The 14,699-nt window shown below is 41.7% G+C and overlaps 1 protein-coding gene across 1 annotated transcript in view; it reads right to left on the bottom strand.

Moving 5' to 3' along the window:
- Positions 1-14,699, bottom strand: part of PIK3C2G (phosphatidylinositol-4-phosphate 3-kinase catalytic subunit type 2 gamma) — a 448,194-nt gene that overhangs the window by 354,196 nt on the left and 79,299 nt on the right. Inside the window, exons 7-10 of the mRNA XM_019515837.1 lie at positions 9,304-9,500; positions 8,227-8,315; positions 7,839-7,970; positions 1,971-2,004 (exon numbers count right to left, since the gene is read on the bottom strand). Coding sequence (XP_019371382.1) covers positions 1,971-2,004; positions 7,839-7,970; positions 8,227-8,315; positions 9,304-9,500 — 452 coding nt within the window. The remainder of the gene's footprint in view (positions 1-1,970; positions 2,005-7,838; positions 7,971-8,226; positions 8,316-9,303; positions 9,501-14,699) is intronic.

Below are 14,699 nucleotides of genomic sequence, written 5' to 3'. Positions count from 1 at the left end.
AATCTCTGACACACTAACCTCTAACTGTCAATGGATACTTTAAAGCTCAATGGGTAACCTTCAATCAAGACGATTATATGGTGAAAAATGGATCATAGCATTATTTTTTCCAGGTGTATAGTCAATCAGAGAGCCAAATTTCTGCTAAGATCTTTTATATTACTCAACAAACCAGATATTTCTTGAGAAAGATGCTGATCAAGTAAAGCCTAAGCTTGTAAACTATCCTTAGGTAGAGAAATGCTTCAGAGTATTACCCTGCAGATTTTTTGAAGGGAGTGTGCAGGAAGAGGTACATGTGCATCAAGGGTAGGTGGTGAACGGTAGGCCTGTGAGAAGTGGCTAGTATTTAATTCAGATTCGGATGCAGCCGATTCGGGGGACAGTGATTCAATCTGGTGATTTGAATCACTATCCTGAATCGAATTGGCTAAATCTCCAAATTGGCCCCATCCCCCATCCGCTCTCAGTGGCTGTCCCAGCCGCTCTTCCAGCTCCCGGCTTTTTGAAAAAAAAGCCCCTACTCACCAGTTGCTCCCAGGCGGGGGGGAGGAGGGCGATCCCCGCTGCCCCCCACCAGCCCATGCTGCCCCAAGGCCACTGCAGCAGTGAGTGAGTTCGAGTTTTTGTTTGTTTGTTTTTTTAAAGAGCCTACTCCTACAGCCCCCCCTCCCCTGCCCCCTATTTACCAGCATGGAGTCTGGGTCCAGCTCCCTGCTGCAGCCAGTGGGAACTGCCTAAATCTCCGAATCTCCCTGAATCTTTTCTGAATCAATTCAGAGAGCTTCGAATCGATTCAGACCCTTTAATTGGTCTCCTGATTCGATTCGGATCGGAGATTCGGCCACCGAATGGGGCCAAATTTCCTCCGAATCGAATCAGCACCCAAAGCTTCATACAGCCCTAGTGTACAGCCCTTTATTGATTCTTGTAACCTTTAGCAACATGTTGCCATACCTAGAAAGCTTAGCAATGAATGCTTTCAAGAGGGAGGAAAAATGGTCTCCTCATGTGCTCATGTATGTTTTCCTGTCCCCTATGCTCAGGAGCATTTCCTTCAGGTAGAGACATATGAGACACCTATATATAGTATTGCTCATATGTCTTCAGTACTGCTACTGAATTTTGAAAAGTGCTGGAATGATCAGCCTGATATTTAAAATCCTGTTTATCTTTGGATAGATTCAGTACAGGCACCAGAGGTATAAGCTGCCTTGGTACTACCCTGCTATCATATCTTATCCCTGATCAAAACTATCTCTGCATTTGAAAGGTTTGCATATTCTTTGCTGCAATTCAGTTCTTGGCCTCTCAGACAAGTGTGACAAACAGTTTTTTGTTTTGGCATCATGGATATTCATCTTTCAGAAAATTAATATTACTAGTTAATTTTACATAGGCCATGAAAATGATATCAGATAGTAAACATTTCCAGTCACTACTGAAGTGGTTTGCTTTCAGATGAAGGCCTAAAAATAGATGGTTATGTGTCAGCCTCCATTACCCATGTCCTAGATCCCTTAAAATGATATTACTAGCATATCAACATCAAAGTGTATTGGAGCTCTGTAGAAATGTCAGAGAAAATTTAACTTTCAAACTTCACCATAATGTCTCATTTTTCCTTTTTCCTTTTTTTCCCCAGAAGAAGGAAGATTAAGAGACAATCTCTAAAATGGGGCATAATCTACTTCGCTTTCCAATAGGCCACTACATATAATTATATTGTCTAAGGTGCCAAAATAGTGACCTGGTTCTCCATATTTTATCTCTAAAATGAACCTAAGATGACATTCTACATTGTTTATATTTTTATCCATTCTCTTCTTTTATTTTTAATTCAAAGCAATTAAGTGATTAAGTACTATCTATATCATGCAGGAGCTTATTAACATTCATTCTATATGCATAATGAGATGATTCCAAATCTGATAATTTTTATTTGTATTAATATCTAAAAACAATTTTACCTTGGACTGGAGTTTCTACATTTTGAAGAGAAATCTAAAAAGAAAAAAAGAGAAAAAAATTCATGAATCCAAACAACATAGGGAAGAGCAAACACTAATTTTACTGGAGTGGGTGATGTATTTGCTTATAGTACAGGTTTTACGTTCATGGCTCACTTCACCAGGGCAGTTTCTATTGGAACCTTCACTCTTAACTATGTTCTTATCTCTTTGTTGCTGCTCAGGGATGCTAGTGACACCATTATTTAACAAGATGCTTTCAAAAGTTCCAGTTTGTTCACATACCATGTGCAATGTTAAATGTGCATTTTCCCTAAAATACTCAGCTATCTGGGCAGTACTTATCAGGTTAGTATAAATGGAAGTTTAATTCTTACTTCAAGGGAGAATAGGGGACTTTGTCTTAAAAAGTGTTTTTATAATCTTCACATGCAGCAAGAAAATGGGAACAGAAACCTTTGTTTTATTTTTTCATATTTTGTAAAGTAAATAATCTTCCTGGAACAGTTATAATTTCAACAGACTGTAGCCGAATTAATATAGAGTGGATTAGTGCCTGTTCTGGCAGGATTTTGTCTCTTAAGACTTTTTTGTGAACTGTTGCAAAAGAGAAAATGAGCAAGAACATTAATTGTATACCAGGCCCAGATTTCTCTTGAATGAACTTTAAAATTCCCAGAGTCAAAGTGGTTGGGGATTGGACGAATCATTTTTGTAGAAAGATGCCACCAAGTCCTGCAAAAATTACCACTAATGCCAAATTCTTTCATAATTGCCCAGTCACAGTATGGGAGCTTTCGTGGCACTGGCAGGGAAAAGATGCCAAGTGCTATATAAACAGAAACTGATTTGAAAATAACTGTTTTGTATAAAAAACACAGATGAACCAGATAGAAGCACACTGAGACGCACAAAAAAATTACCATATGTGATTTACCTTGGAAAGAGTAAGTAGATTCTCTAAGGGGTAGTGTGTATTCAGGGAGGCTGCCAAGTAGATATGTTAAAAGGCATTCCAAAACAAAACCACAGCACAGTACTCTAAAACGTCAGAAAACCACATGAAAAAGTAATTAGAACTTTTCTCCTGGCATATCTGCCTTTCCTGCTGTGTAACACAGCAGCATTAGGAATGCAACAAGTTGCCATGCAAAACTGATTTGCATTACAGCACTCCAATTTCATGTGAATTATTGCTTGGTTAATTAGAAAATGGCAAATCCTTACTTTGTTTGGTCAGACACCCTGTCTGACTTCCACTTGGGCAATCCCAAAAGAAACTTGTAGCACTTTGTGCTTAGAAGCATTATAGAAACACTCAAAATAGATTGAGTAGTCCACAGATCTAAGAATCAAGTGCCAAAAGGGCACAGTACTGTATTAACGAGGGGATCAAAAGCTCCCATCAACCCCACCCTCAACTACAATGCAAATTAGACATAAAACAAGTTCTCTACCAAATAGAAGGGAGAATTATATTGGAACCATGCCACATATGTTGTTTTAGAGATAGATGTAATGAGACAAATGACTAGATGAAGTTCTGGCCCATCATTTTTCTATTTATGCATTTATGTAATGCATATTTATTTTATTAATTTACACACATTCTCTCTCTCACATTATATCAGTGGGAAAGGCAGAGATTCCAGGAGAAAAGTTCTGTTTTTTCACATGGTTTTCTGATGATTTAGAATATTATGTTGTGGTTTTGTTTGGGAATGCCTACACGCATACGCGCGCGTGCGTGCATGCGTGTGTAGGCACTCCTGAACAAAACCACAACATAATAGGCTAAATTATTATTCAAATGTGTGCAGAGCTATCCCTCTGGGGGGTGCAAATCAGGGTGACTGCCCCAGGCCCCATGCTTTGGGGGGCCCCATGGAGCTGGGTGGAGCAGCCACAGCAATTCTGTGCTGCTGCCACCAGCTTCTCATCCAGCTGCTTGCTACCACCCCCCGCTGCCGACGCTGCTGATGGTGGTGGCAGCTTCTTCGGGTCCAGGGTGCACAGGATTGGGGCAGGGGCGGGGCCCCCCATGGGCTGCTTTGCCCTGGGCCCTGCACCCTGCTCAGGTCAGCTCCAAATATGTGTGCACACATGTGTGTATGTGTGTTTGTGCATTTTGGAAAAACTGAATGTGATCTAATCGCTGTGCAGCAGACCATGCGACTACCTTTATAGTACAGATGCCTCTGAGCAAGATGAAACTCTTTATGAAGAAAACGTAAACTTTTTTAGGAATTGCCCATGTTAATTAACTATCTTAGCACTTGTTTCTCAAAGGAATCAGAAACAAGAAGCCTCAGCAGAGTCTGCTGGTGCAGGAGCAGTTTGGATACTGTTTGAAGTTAGTGTTAATCAGCTCTGCCTCACCAAGGAGGGAGGAGGTGTCAGTCAAGGTCATGGACAGCCTTTAAAGAAAGGCTTCAAGGGACATGCAGCTAGTTCAGCTTACTGTGCCAAAAAGAAAATTATGAGATGTCTTTTTTTTCAAGAACTTGAAACTACAACTTTGGAAAGTCTTCATGAATGTGGATTTTACATTAAGGGCTCCCTCAGTGAAATGTGCAACAGCAATTATTACACACACAATATATATATAAAGATGTGTTAATACCAGAGGGGAAATTTTGGAACAGAATCTGCATTCCTCCCATTTAACATCCAGAAGATGGCATTTAGAAAGGACATCATTTCACTCAAAACAGATGAGCAAGCACCAATATTATCACCATCATCAATCATAAATAGTGCCCAGAGAGTTCAGCTAAGAAAAGGACTCCCGCATCTGTTAGACACTATACATACAAATGAAGAGAGAGATTTCTTGCCCTAAAGAACTTACTGTTTAAAAGGATGAGGCATAAAATACCTTATTATTACTACTGTTAAGTTAAATATGGGGAAGTTGATGGTAACATCACAGAAAATGTCTGTGACAGAGCTTGAAACTGAACTCATGCTGGAAGGATGAGAAAAAAACTGCCATAAGAATATGTGGATTAGGTTCTTTATGATGGAACAAAGGATTGAGCTGGACAGCTTAAAGTTCCAGTAACTTTTGCAATCATGATGACTTGATCTGCAGAGGCAAACCAGTTTTTGGTTCTGTGGTACAAGGGATTGATGTGGAAGAAAAACAGAACCCAAACTTGTGTGAATTTTTCTCACCAACAGAAATGTAAAGCTCATGAAAGATTACCTGCATTCCTGTATTTCCCTGGTTTCTGCCTCATTCCCTCCCCTTTCCCCCCAAACCAATTCACTGATGCATTTTAAGGAGGCAGATTTTCAACTGAAGGTACCCAAGATTATGCTTCAGCTATTGCTCTCTGATACTATCCCATACATCTACTCTGCTGGATTTCAAGTAGGGCAATTCTGATAATTGACTCTGTGACATCTGAAGCTGGAGAGGCCACTTACAGTTTGTTCATAATCAGGGGATCTCCTCATTGCAAGTGGAATTCAGCTTCCAACACAATCCCAATTTGAGGCTCTAGACACTAAAAAAAGGTTGCTGTTTCCTTTCTAGATTCCCTCCTTCCATCCCCTGCAAAGCAGTCATTCCACAATTTCTTCAGCCAGTGTTGTAAATCATTAGTGTTTTTGATCATATTTTTAGTAAAAGCAGGAAGCTGAAGAAGTAGCTTAGCTCCTTAAACCTTGCGAGTCAGTAGTGCTCAAGTTTTTGGTCCTGTGAGCCAGACAAGTGGTGCAAGGCTAGCCTGCAGGATGAATCAAACCCCACACACCACGTCAGGCCCCATGCTACCTCTGCCTGCCCCATGTGCCAGAATTGGGCCCTGGAGCCTAGCCGGCTGCCAAGTGCTGGGACTGGCTCCTGAGGTCTAGTACTGTCCTTGGCCAGCCCTGCACACTAGGATCAGGCCCTATGCCACTCTGCGTGTTTGATCTAGCACACAGGCCCTCAGGCTCTCTAAGGGTTTGGAAATTTGGCAGCAAGGGAGTAGCTGCCTACACTTTCTCACATTAAAGCAAAACAGATACTTGCTACAAAATAATGGCACAAATCCATACCTCTTATGTCATGGCCACAAATTTTGGGCCTCTGTGGCACAAGAAGGGGCATTCCTAGGGTAGGTAGGATTGGGTCCCTGAAGCCCTGGGAATATCTGCTCAAGTTTCCCCATTAACATAGATCCACACCAGGGAAATCCAACTTGGGGCACACCTCTGCAAATAGGGAACCCCAGACTTCCTCAATTGCAGAGGTATACTTGGGGATGCCAAAGTGGGGAAACCCAAAGTTCCCCCATTTGTAGATTCATGACCTGAGTGTTGTTGTATGAGATTGGTCTCCAGCCACTCCCAGGAGAAGCAGCAATCTGACCTTGTGGTACAACAGGCAACTTCTTTTTCAGTCAGTGAAGCAGATCAGCTGTGCTGGGACACATCGTGACGCAGCTGATCCTCTTCATTTGGCAAGATCTGTTTAGATCCTCCGTACTTCCTTGTGAAACTTCTGTAGTTTTTTTAATGTTCTTTTTCTCATGCAAAATACTAATAGAATATTTTTGTGAACATTTTTATTTAAATCAGCATTACACTAGAAACATATTATTTCACTGACCCATTTAGAATAGAAGCTCCCAGGACAGGGAATTTTAATATGTATCCATGAAGAACTAAGCATATTCAGGATGCAATATAAACAATAATTAAACCACAGTGACTGCAAAAAGAATACAAGAGAAGAAACTGAAACATATCAACTCTAATTTGTAATAAAAAATCTGAACTGCCTAAGCTTTTGATGGCACAGTCCAGGAGGAATAAACATTGGTTTGGGAAATAAGATGTTCTGCGTACAAATTCCATTTCTTCCATTCACTCACTTTCTGTCCTTTGGCAGTTCCCTTCATTTCTCAGATACATGTTTAAAAATATGCAGGAAGGACAATTGTTCTATTGGGGTTTGAACATCTGAAGAACATATGATTGGTAAGATGCAGGTAATATGCCACATGCCACTTCCATGGTGCCTAAAATGCTACCAAAGAACTGAGTTAACTTTCTCCAACCATTGCTCTGGGATCAGAGCTTTCACAGGATGGACAACAGCCCCCTCACAATCTTTGTTGGGTTTTTTTGGCTAGCTAAGCATCTCTTTTGTCTGTTTTCTTGCTTTGAGAATTCTTACACATATCATAAGATTTATGGGACAAAACCACTGTTTGGGTATTTGATTATTGAACAAAGGATACTACTCCCAGAAGAAAGAGTCTGAGCAAGCCAACATATAGAGCTCACTCTTTTGGGCTTTTCCATATAAAATCTCAAGTCAATGGAAGTTTTGCCTCAGTGTGGACTGTGAGCCGTTGACAGGAAGAAAGATGAAAACTTATTGCATTCAATTTCTTAAGATACTGAAGTGGGGATCTGATTAAAGTGGAAAAGCATAGGGTTGACTTAGGGTTGCACCAACAAAGTAAGAGCAATTTTCAGATGTGTTGAAGTACCCACCTTTCCCAAATGCTGACTTTAAATGCGTTCTCGGTACTGAGAATTGACAATCCTAAATACTTGTCCCAAGGTGACACAAAGTCTATGGAAAACCTGGGAACAGAAGCTAGCCCCATATGTATTTTATTCATGGGATCTGCATTCTTTTGTTTTTCAGCTACACCTATCATTCCTTTCAGTCTTTCCTTTTTAACATTGGCTTTTCCTATTTCCTACATTTGCCACTGAGAAAATACTTAGCAAGATAGTACCATGGACCATCATATTGAGAAAACAGAGATGAATGACACCCTTTTTTAAAGTTATGATGTTCTAGAGAAAATAAGATCTGCACACTACAGGCCAGGCTCACAAAGGCTTCAATACATCTTTTACCTGCGCTTTCCCAAGAGGCACTGAATGGAGTTTCTCAACTGCATCAGTAATATCCCTGGTTTCCACAGAAGAGAGGGCACTGCAGATTGCCTTGACTTCTTCAATCACTCTATCCACTTTCTGCTGCTGATGCTGAGAAGAAAAATCATATGAACTTAAACAGAAACACTCTGTGATAAACCTACCACTAAGAATTTGAAGTCATTAGGCACATTCCACATATAGTACATGTGCATCCAGTTCTCTCCCCTATACTCCTCCCCCCAAACACACACATGCACCTAGATACCTTTCAGGATAATGTCCTGAAAACAGCAGTGATGAGATCTTATGCATCTATTATGAACTGTATAAGTTTGGGTGAAACATTCCTAAGGAAATTTTTTACCAAATCAGGTATCACTAGTTTTTCAGTTTTTGTCCCATACCTGAAATTTGGACCAGGTTTTTCAAAAGTTTTGATGATAATCCAAGAACCTTTCAAGCAAAAATGACCTAAGATTACAGCAAGTCCAAACAGATACCGTACTCAGATTGAAAAGTATAACAAACTCAGTTTTTAACATTAATTTAACATAGTGGCAATGCCCGCCTCCCAGAATATCAGAAGCATGGGATTGTTTGGATGGGGCGGCGCTTGCCTTTGACCACCAGGTAAGTGCTTCCCAGGCCTTGCTGCCACTCTTCCCCACCAGGGCAGGGGGCTAGACTCCATGATCCTTCGGGGTCCCTTCCAGCCCAAATGTCTATGAAATCTATGATAAGAATAAGCAATACTTTCAAGATTTGATCAGCCACAAAGACAAGGCCTTTTGTGTTCCACAAAATGACACCATCTCCAAGCAAAAGAAACTGAATCACCAACAAGCCAAGGCAGAGTTTCAAAGGAGGAATCGTGATATGAAGAACAGATGGTGGGAAGACAAGGCAAAAGAGATTCAACATCTATGATATGAACAGTTTTTTCAGTGCCACCAAAGCTATCAATGGTCTGACCACTCAGGGATCAACCTTTTTGAGTCCTAAGGGATGGAGCAGACCTGATCAAGGGAAGTGGAGATATCAATGCCTGTTGAAAGGAGCATGTTGAAGAACTTTTCAATCAAGGCCCTGTTGTTGATGAGAGAGTTCACCACACTATCCCACAACACCCAGCCAGAAATGATCTCTGAATCGCTCTAACCCTTGAAGAGGTGAGGAAAACCATCAAGCAGATGAAGAATGACAGGAACCTGGAGTTGATGAAATCCTCACCAAAATCTTCAAGCAGGGGAGGTAGGAGGTCACATCACAGCTCCATGCCCTCATCTTAACAATCTGGAATGATGAGGAAATCCCAGATGATCGCAGGGACACCATGATTGTGACAATCTTCAAGAAAGGAGACAAGTCCGACTGTGGAAATTACGGAGAGATCAGCTTGCTGTCCACCACAAGAAAGATCATTGTGAAAACCCTCCTGTACTGTTTCCTTCTAATTGCTGAAGAGCTCCTCCTGGAATCTCAGTGTGTGTTTCAGGCATTGAGGCACAATTGACATGATCATCTTCACTGCTTGCCAGTTGCAGGAAAAATGCCAAGAACATAAATGCCATTATATGGCCTCCTTTGACCTCAGGAAAGTATCCAACTGTCAACTGAGAAGCGCTGGGGAGGATACTTCTGAAATACAGATGCCCACCAAAATTTATCACCATTCTTTACCAGCTGCATGATGGTATGTGAGCAGCGGTTCTCAGTAACAGATCTCTCACAGATCTGTTTGAGGTTAAGATGGGAGTTAAGTAAAGCTGTGTCATTACTCCAACACTCTTCTTGATATTCCTTACTGCAATCTGACCACCAGCAAGCTTCCTGTCAGTGTGGAACTAAACTACTGAATGGATAGTAAGCTGTTTAACCTGAGCTGACTCTGCACCAAAACTAAGAACACCCTGACTTCAGTCATCAGGCTCCAGTACAATGATGATGCTGTACTGTCTGCTCACTTGGAGGCAGACCTTCAGGTAATCATCAGTGTTGTTACTGAGGCTTACAAGAAAATGTAATTGTTACTTAACATTCAGAAGACTAAGGTCCTTCATCAACAAGCTCTCAGTTACTGGAACTGGGGCCTGTTCATTCAGATTCATGGTGAGACTCTGGAGAACACTGAGTATTACTTGTACCTTGGAAGCCATTTCTTTCAGGAGGCTGACATTTATGAAAAAATCCAACATTGCCTCAAATGTACAAGTGCAGCCTTTGGACACCTGAGGAAATGGGTGCTTGAAGATTGTGACATCAGATCCAAAACCAAGGTCATGGTTTATTAAGCAGTCATGATCCCCACCTTACTGTATGGAGCTGAGATGTAGACAATGCACAAAAGACACCTAAAGTCATTGGAAAAGTATCATCAGTGCTGCCTGCAGAAGATGCTTTGAATAAAGTGGGTAGACAGACACATTAATATCAATATCCTCTCACAAGCAGACATCACAAGCAGCGAAGCGACAATCATCCAACATCAACTTCACTGGTGTGGCCACATCATCTGGATGTCTGACTCCAGACTCCCGAAGCAAGTTTTATTCTCCCAGCTCAGTCAATGCATATACTCAAGAGGAGGGCAGAAAAAGCACTTTAAGGATGTCCTCAAGGCCAATTTGAAAAAATGCAACATCAATATCAACTTGTGGGAGACTATTGCCCAGGACCACCTCAAATGGAGGAAGAGTCTGCTTCAAGGATCTCAGTTCTTTGAAACCTTAACAATGACAGCAGGAGATGGAAAAATGGAAGTGTCATGAACAGTGCGTTGCAGACCAAAGAAAGAAGCTAGAACCGTCCACCCCCTACAGAAACATATGCCCAAGCTGCAGCAGAGTCTGTCAATCCTGGATTGGCCTTGTTACTCATCTTTGGATCCATAGGTACAAATCATGGAAGACAATCATTCTTGACTATAAGGGATTGCCAGTGATAATGATCATGGTGGCTTAACTGAGTTTCATTTTTAAAAAACCCAACAAATGTGGACAAGAAAGCTTCTGAAGGTGACTGAATCCAGATAAACTGGAAATTCTGTGTTAATTTAAGCTGCTGTTTTATGACTGCTTTTGTCTTCTATTCATCTTAATAGGAGATGCTATAAAAGACACGTTCTTCCTTTCTAGAAATAGTAACTTCTTATACTAAGGTGTGTGTGAAAAGACTGCATTGCTTCTGGCACATGGGTAGGAAACTGTGTGGATATTTCATGAACTGCATTTCTGCACAAACATATAGCTCAAATGTATTAAATCTTTGTGAAAAAAGCACAGATTTAAAAAATATTTTAAAAATATTGCATTTTAAATCTTCATGCCTTCCATTGCCTTCAAGGTGTTCCAGATATACATACTGATGAACTGAGGTGCAGAATTTGGGTCCCAAAGGTGAAAGCAGAAACCTGCATAAATGTCATGGACTCAAGCTCAGGGAAAATTAATTCAAATTTTTTCACGTATTCCTTGATTTTGCTTACATACTTGCTCCCTAAAAGTGTGAAATATATTCCTTGAGCAAATATAAACTCTCCTATTAAATATTCTCTGTGTCTCTGTACAGATAACATTCCTTTTATTAAGCTACAGTGTGTCTACATGCTGATAAAGCCATTTCTAAAACTCATCCATTTGTATATCTGAAAGAGAAACACTGCCCCAAGATGAGCTATATTATTTTCAAACTCAAGGTCTATAGCTGAACTGCAGTGAGAAGGTTAGTACCTGTAATTAATATAATAGATGGATATATTTGAATAACATTGCTTCCTTGTTCTAACTCCCCTGAATGGAGTTATGAGTAGGAATGCATTAAGCACAATATCTTGCTATTTGTAGCATAAGAATTTTGAAAAATAAAAATGGAACTTTTTAAATAATTGCCATAGGTATTGAAGGGGGAAGGATATTGGATGCGTTTACTTGTGTGGCCTAGTAAATTGTAGAGCTTTCTCAAGTCTTAAACTGACTCATCACTTTCCATCCTGTTCTTTTAAAATGAATGCGTCTCCCATCCTTCTTATTTTTTTCTGCCCACTCTGACTTTTAGGATTAACGCTTGCAGGTTTTCCTCTTTGCATGTACAGTTTGCACACAACTGCATGCTCAGGAGCGGCTAAAATGGAAGTGCTCTGTCACAACCTTAATTGGGACAGTTTGAAGATTATATGGGTTTATTTATCAAACAGACCTAGAAAACAAGACAGGTTTTTTCTCTCTTGCAGGAGGATACAGATCACTCACTCACCTACCTCTTAAGAGCAGTGTGTTATCATTATAGATACATAAATCATGACTAAGCCAATGGCTGTGCCACCCCTGGACGGGAAAAAAAATCTTGTTTATATTTTCAGAGTACCCTGTGAAGTTCTGTAAATTATGATGGATATTTTTGAGGAGTGTTTGCATTTCTGCATGATATGCTGCATATTTTAGAATAACACTGACAAATTATTTTACAGCTTAAAACAACAACAACATATTAGATATGGGGTGTGCGGAGTAGCTACTAACAAGGAATAGCTCAGACCACCTTAGAGACTAAGCATATGTGAAAATCAGATATGATTGACAATAATTCATTCTCCCCTTTTCACTTTTCAGACGGGTATTTGATGAATATAGGTTTCCCATTCCACATAACCAAAATCACATTGATTTTTGTCTCACTGGACAGAGAAAAAAGGGTACATGCAGACGTTACATTTAAATTGACCTGCCTTGGGTTAGGCCAATCTGAATACCAATCTGTACAGATGCTTGGGGAGGTTAGATCAGGTGAAAAATAGCTGGTCTGATCTAATTTAGGCTGCATAGAGACATTTGGGAACATTAGGGAGAGGTCAGATTGAGTTAAAAATGGCCACCTGATCTAAGCTGGGATGGGGGAGTTAGTAGTGTGGTTGGGGTGGGGAACAGACTCAGGGGGATGGGGCATCTGCATGAGGATCAGGAGGGAAGATGGGGTCCATGGGGGGCAGGCAAGGTCTGTGGGAGGGACTGGGAGGCTAGCAGTATTCACAGGAGGGTTTGACAGGATTGGGGGGGGTGTCCTGTGGAGGAGAAAGTTGGGGGCTCTCTTCCACACCCCTGGGCCCAGGGGAAAAATTTTAGGCCCCAACTTCCAGATGCAACAAACCTGCACAGCAAACAAATCCCTCATCCCACCTGCCCTTTCCCCCACCCTGACTTACTTGTGCAACTCGTGGCACTGGCAAACCCCAGTAAAAGTAGTACAGGGAGCAGCTTTCAGGGTTGGAGGGCAGTGCTAAAAATAGCTTGGTGCCGGGGTGTGGGGGGTGGAGGAAAAGCACAATTCTGGGGCTCGGATAGCAGCTGGGCTTTTCCAGCTGTGAGGCTGCGCTGGGAACTGTATGGAAGTTAGTCATTTTTAGACTGATCTACCCCAATCGAAATTGAGTGTACTTTGCAGATAGGGTTAACTTAGATCTGTCTAAAAATGGCCAGCCCAATCTAACTGTCCTGAGCTTTTGTACAGTTTGTACTTAGATCTATCTAGATCCTCCACGCAGCAAGGTCTGCAAGTTAGATCAGGTGGCCATTTTTAACATGACCTAACCTCCCAAAATGTATCTAGCCCCCATTTACCTGAGGAGGTGAATCAAGTTACATTGGAAATGGGTTAGCCTGATCTAATGAATTTCATCTGTACACATTTGCAATATAACCCCAGGGCTCAGAAAGCCCAGCCACATGCCACAGCTCCAGGGATTCATAGATTATAGAGTCGGAAGGGACCCAATGGATCATTGTATCCAACCCCCTGCCCCTGGCAGAAAAGAGGACCAAGGTCAGACAACCCAAAACAAGTGACTGTCAAGCCTCCTCTTGAAGACCTCCAAGTTAGGTGACAGCACCACCTCTCTTGGAAGCTCATTCCAGACTCTGGCCACCCTTACTGTAAAAAATTTCTTCCTAATGTCTAACTTAAATCTACTCTCCACTAGTTTGCACCCATTATTCCTAGTTATTCCCTGGGATGCTCTGGAAAACAGCGCATCCCCAATTCCCTGCTGTCCTCCCCTGATAAACCTGTAGGCAGCCATAAGGTCACCCCTCAGCCATCTTTTGTATAGGTTGAAGAGATCCAGATCTCTCAACCTCTCCTTGTAGGGTCTTCCCTGGACACCACTAATCCTGTGGGTGGCCCTCCTCTGAATCCTTTCTAGATCTTTCGTGTCCCTCTTGAAGTGCGGTACCCAAAACTGGACACAGTACTCCAACTGTGGCCTGACTAGTGCTGCACAGAGGAGGAGCATCCCTCCCTTGATCTGTTGGTCATGCATCTGCTAATACACAACAAGGTGCGACTGGCTTTGTTGATGGCCTTGTTGCACTTCCGGCTCTTCATCTTGGAGTCAACTAGGACTCCAAGATCTGTCTCAGCCTCTGAGCTGCTGAAGAGGACATCCCCCAACCTATAGGTGTGCTGAGGATTCCTCCTTCCTAGGTAGAGTACCTTACATTTATCTTTGTTGAATTGCATCCTATTATGTTCTGTCCATTGATCTAACCTGTCCAGGTCAGCCTGTAACTGCTCCCTGCCCTCTGGTGTATTAACTCTGCCCCATAATTTGCTAGCATCTGTGAACTTGGAGACGGTGCTCAACACACCCTTGTCCAAATCACTGATGAAGATATTAAATAATACTGGCCCAAGGACCGAATGCTGTGAGACCCCACTGCCCACCTCCTCCCAGGTTGAAAATGACCCATCAACCACCACTCTCTGGATGCGGTCCCTAAGACAGTTAGCCACCCACCTGACTTGTAGGTGTCCACTCCACAGCCCATTAGCTTCCCTATGAGAATA

The sequence above is a fragment of the Gavialis gangeticus genome, unplaced genomic scaffold (assembly GCF_001723915.1).
Source record: "Gavialis gangeticus isolate Ggan-Ray unplaced genomic scaffold, GavGan_comp1, whole genome shotgun sequence".
Classification (NCBI taxonomy): domain Eukaryota; kingdom Metazoa; phylum Chordata; order Crocodylia; family Gavialidae; genus Gavialis; species Gavialis gangeticus.
Note: the sequence above shows the minus strand (reverse complement) of the source record. Positions and strands in the feature narration are given on the sequence as shown.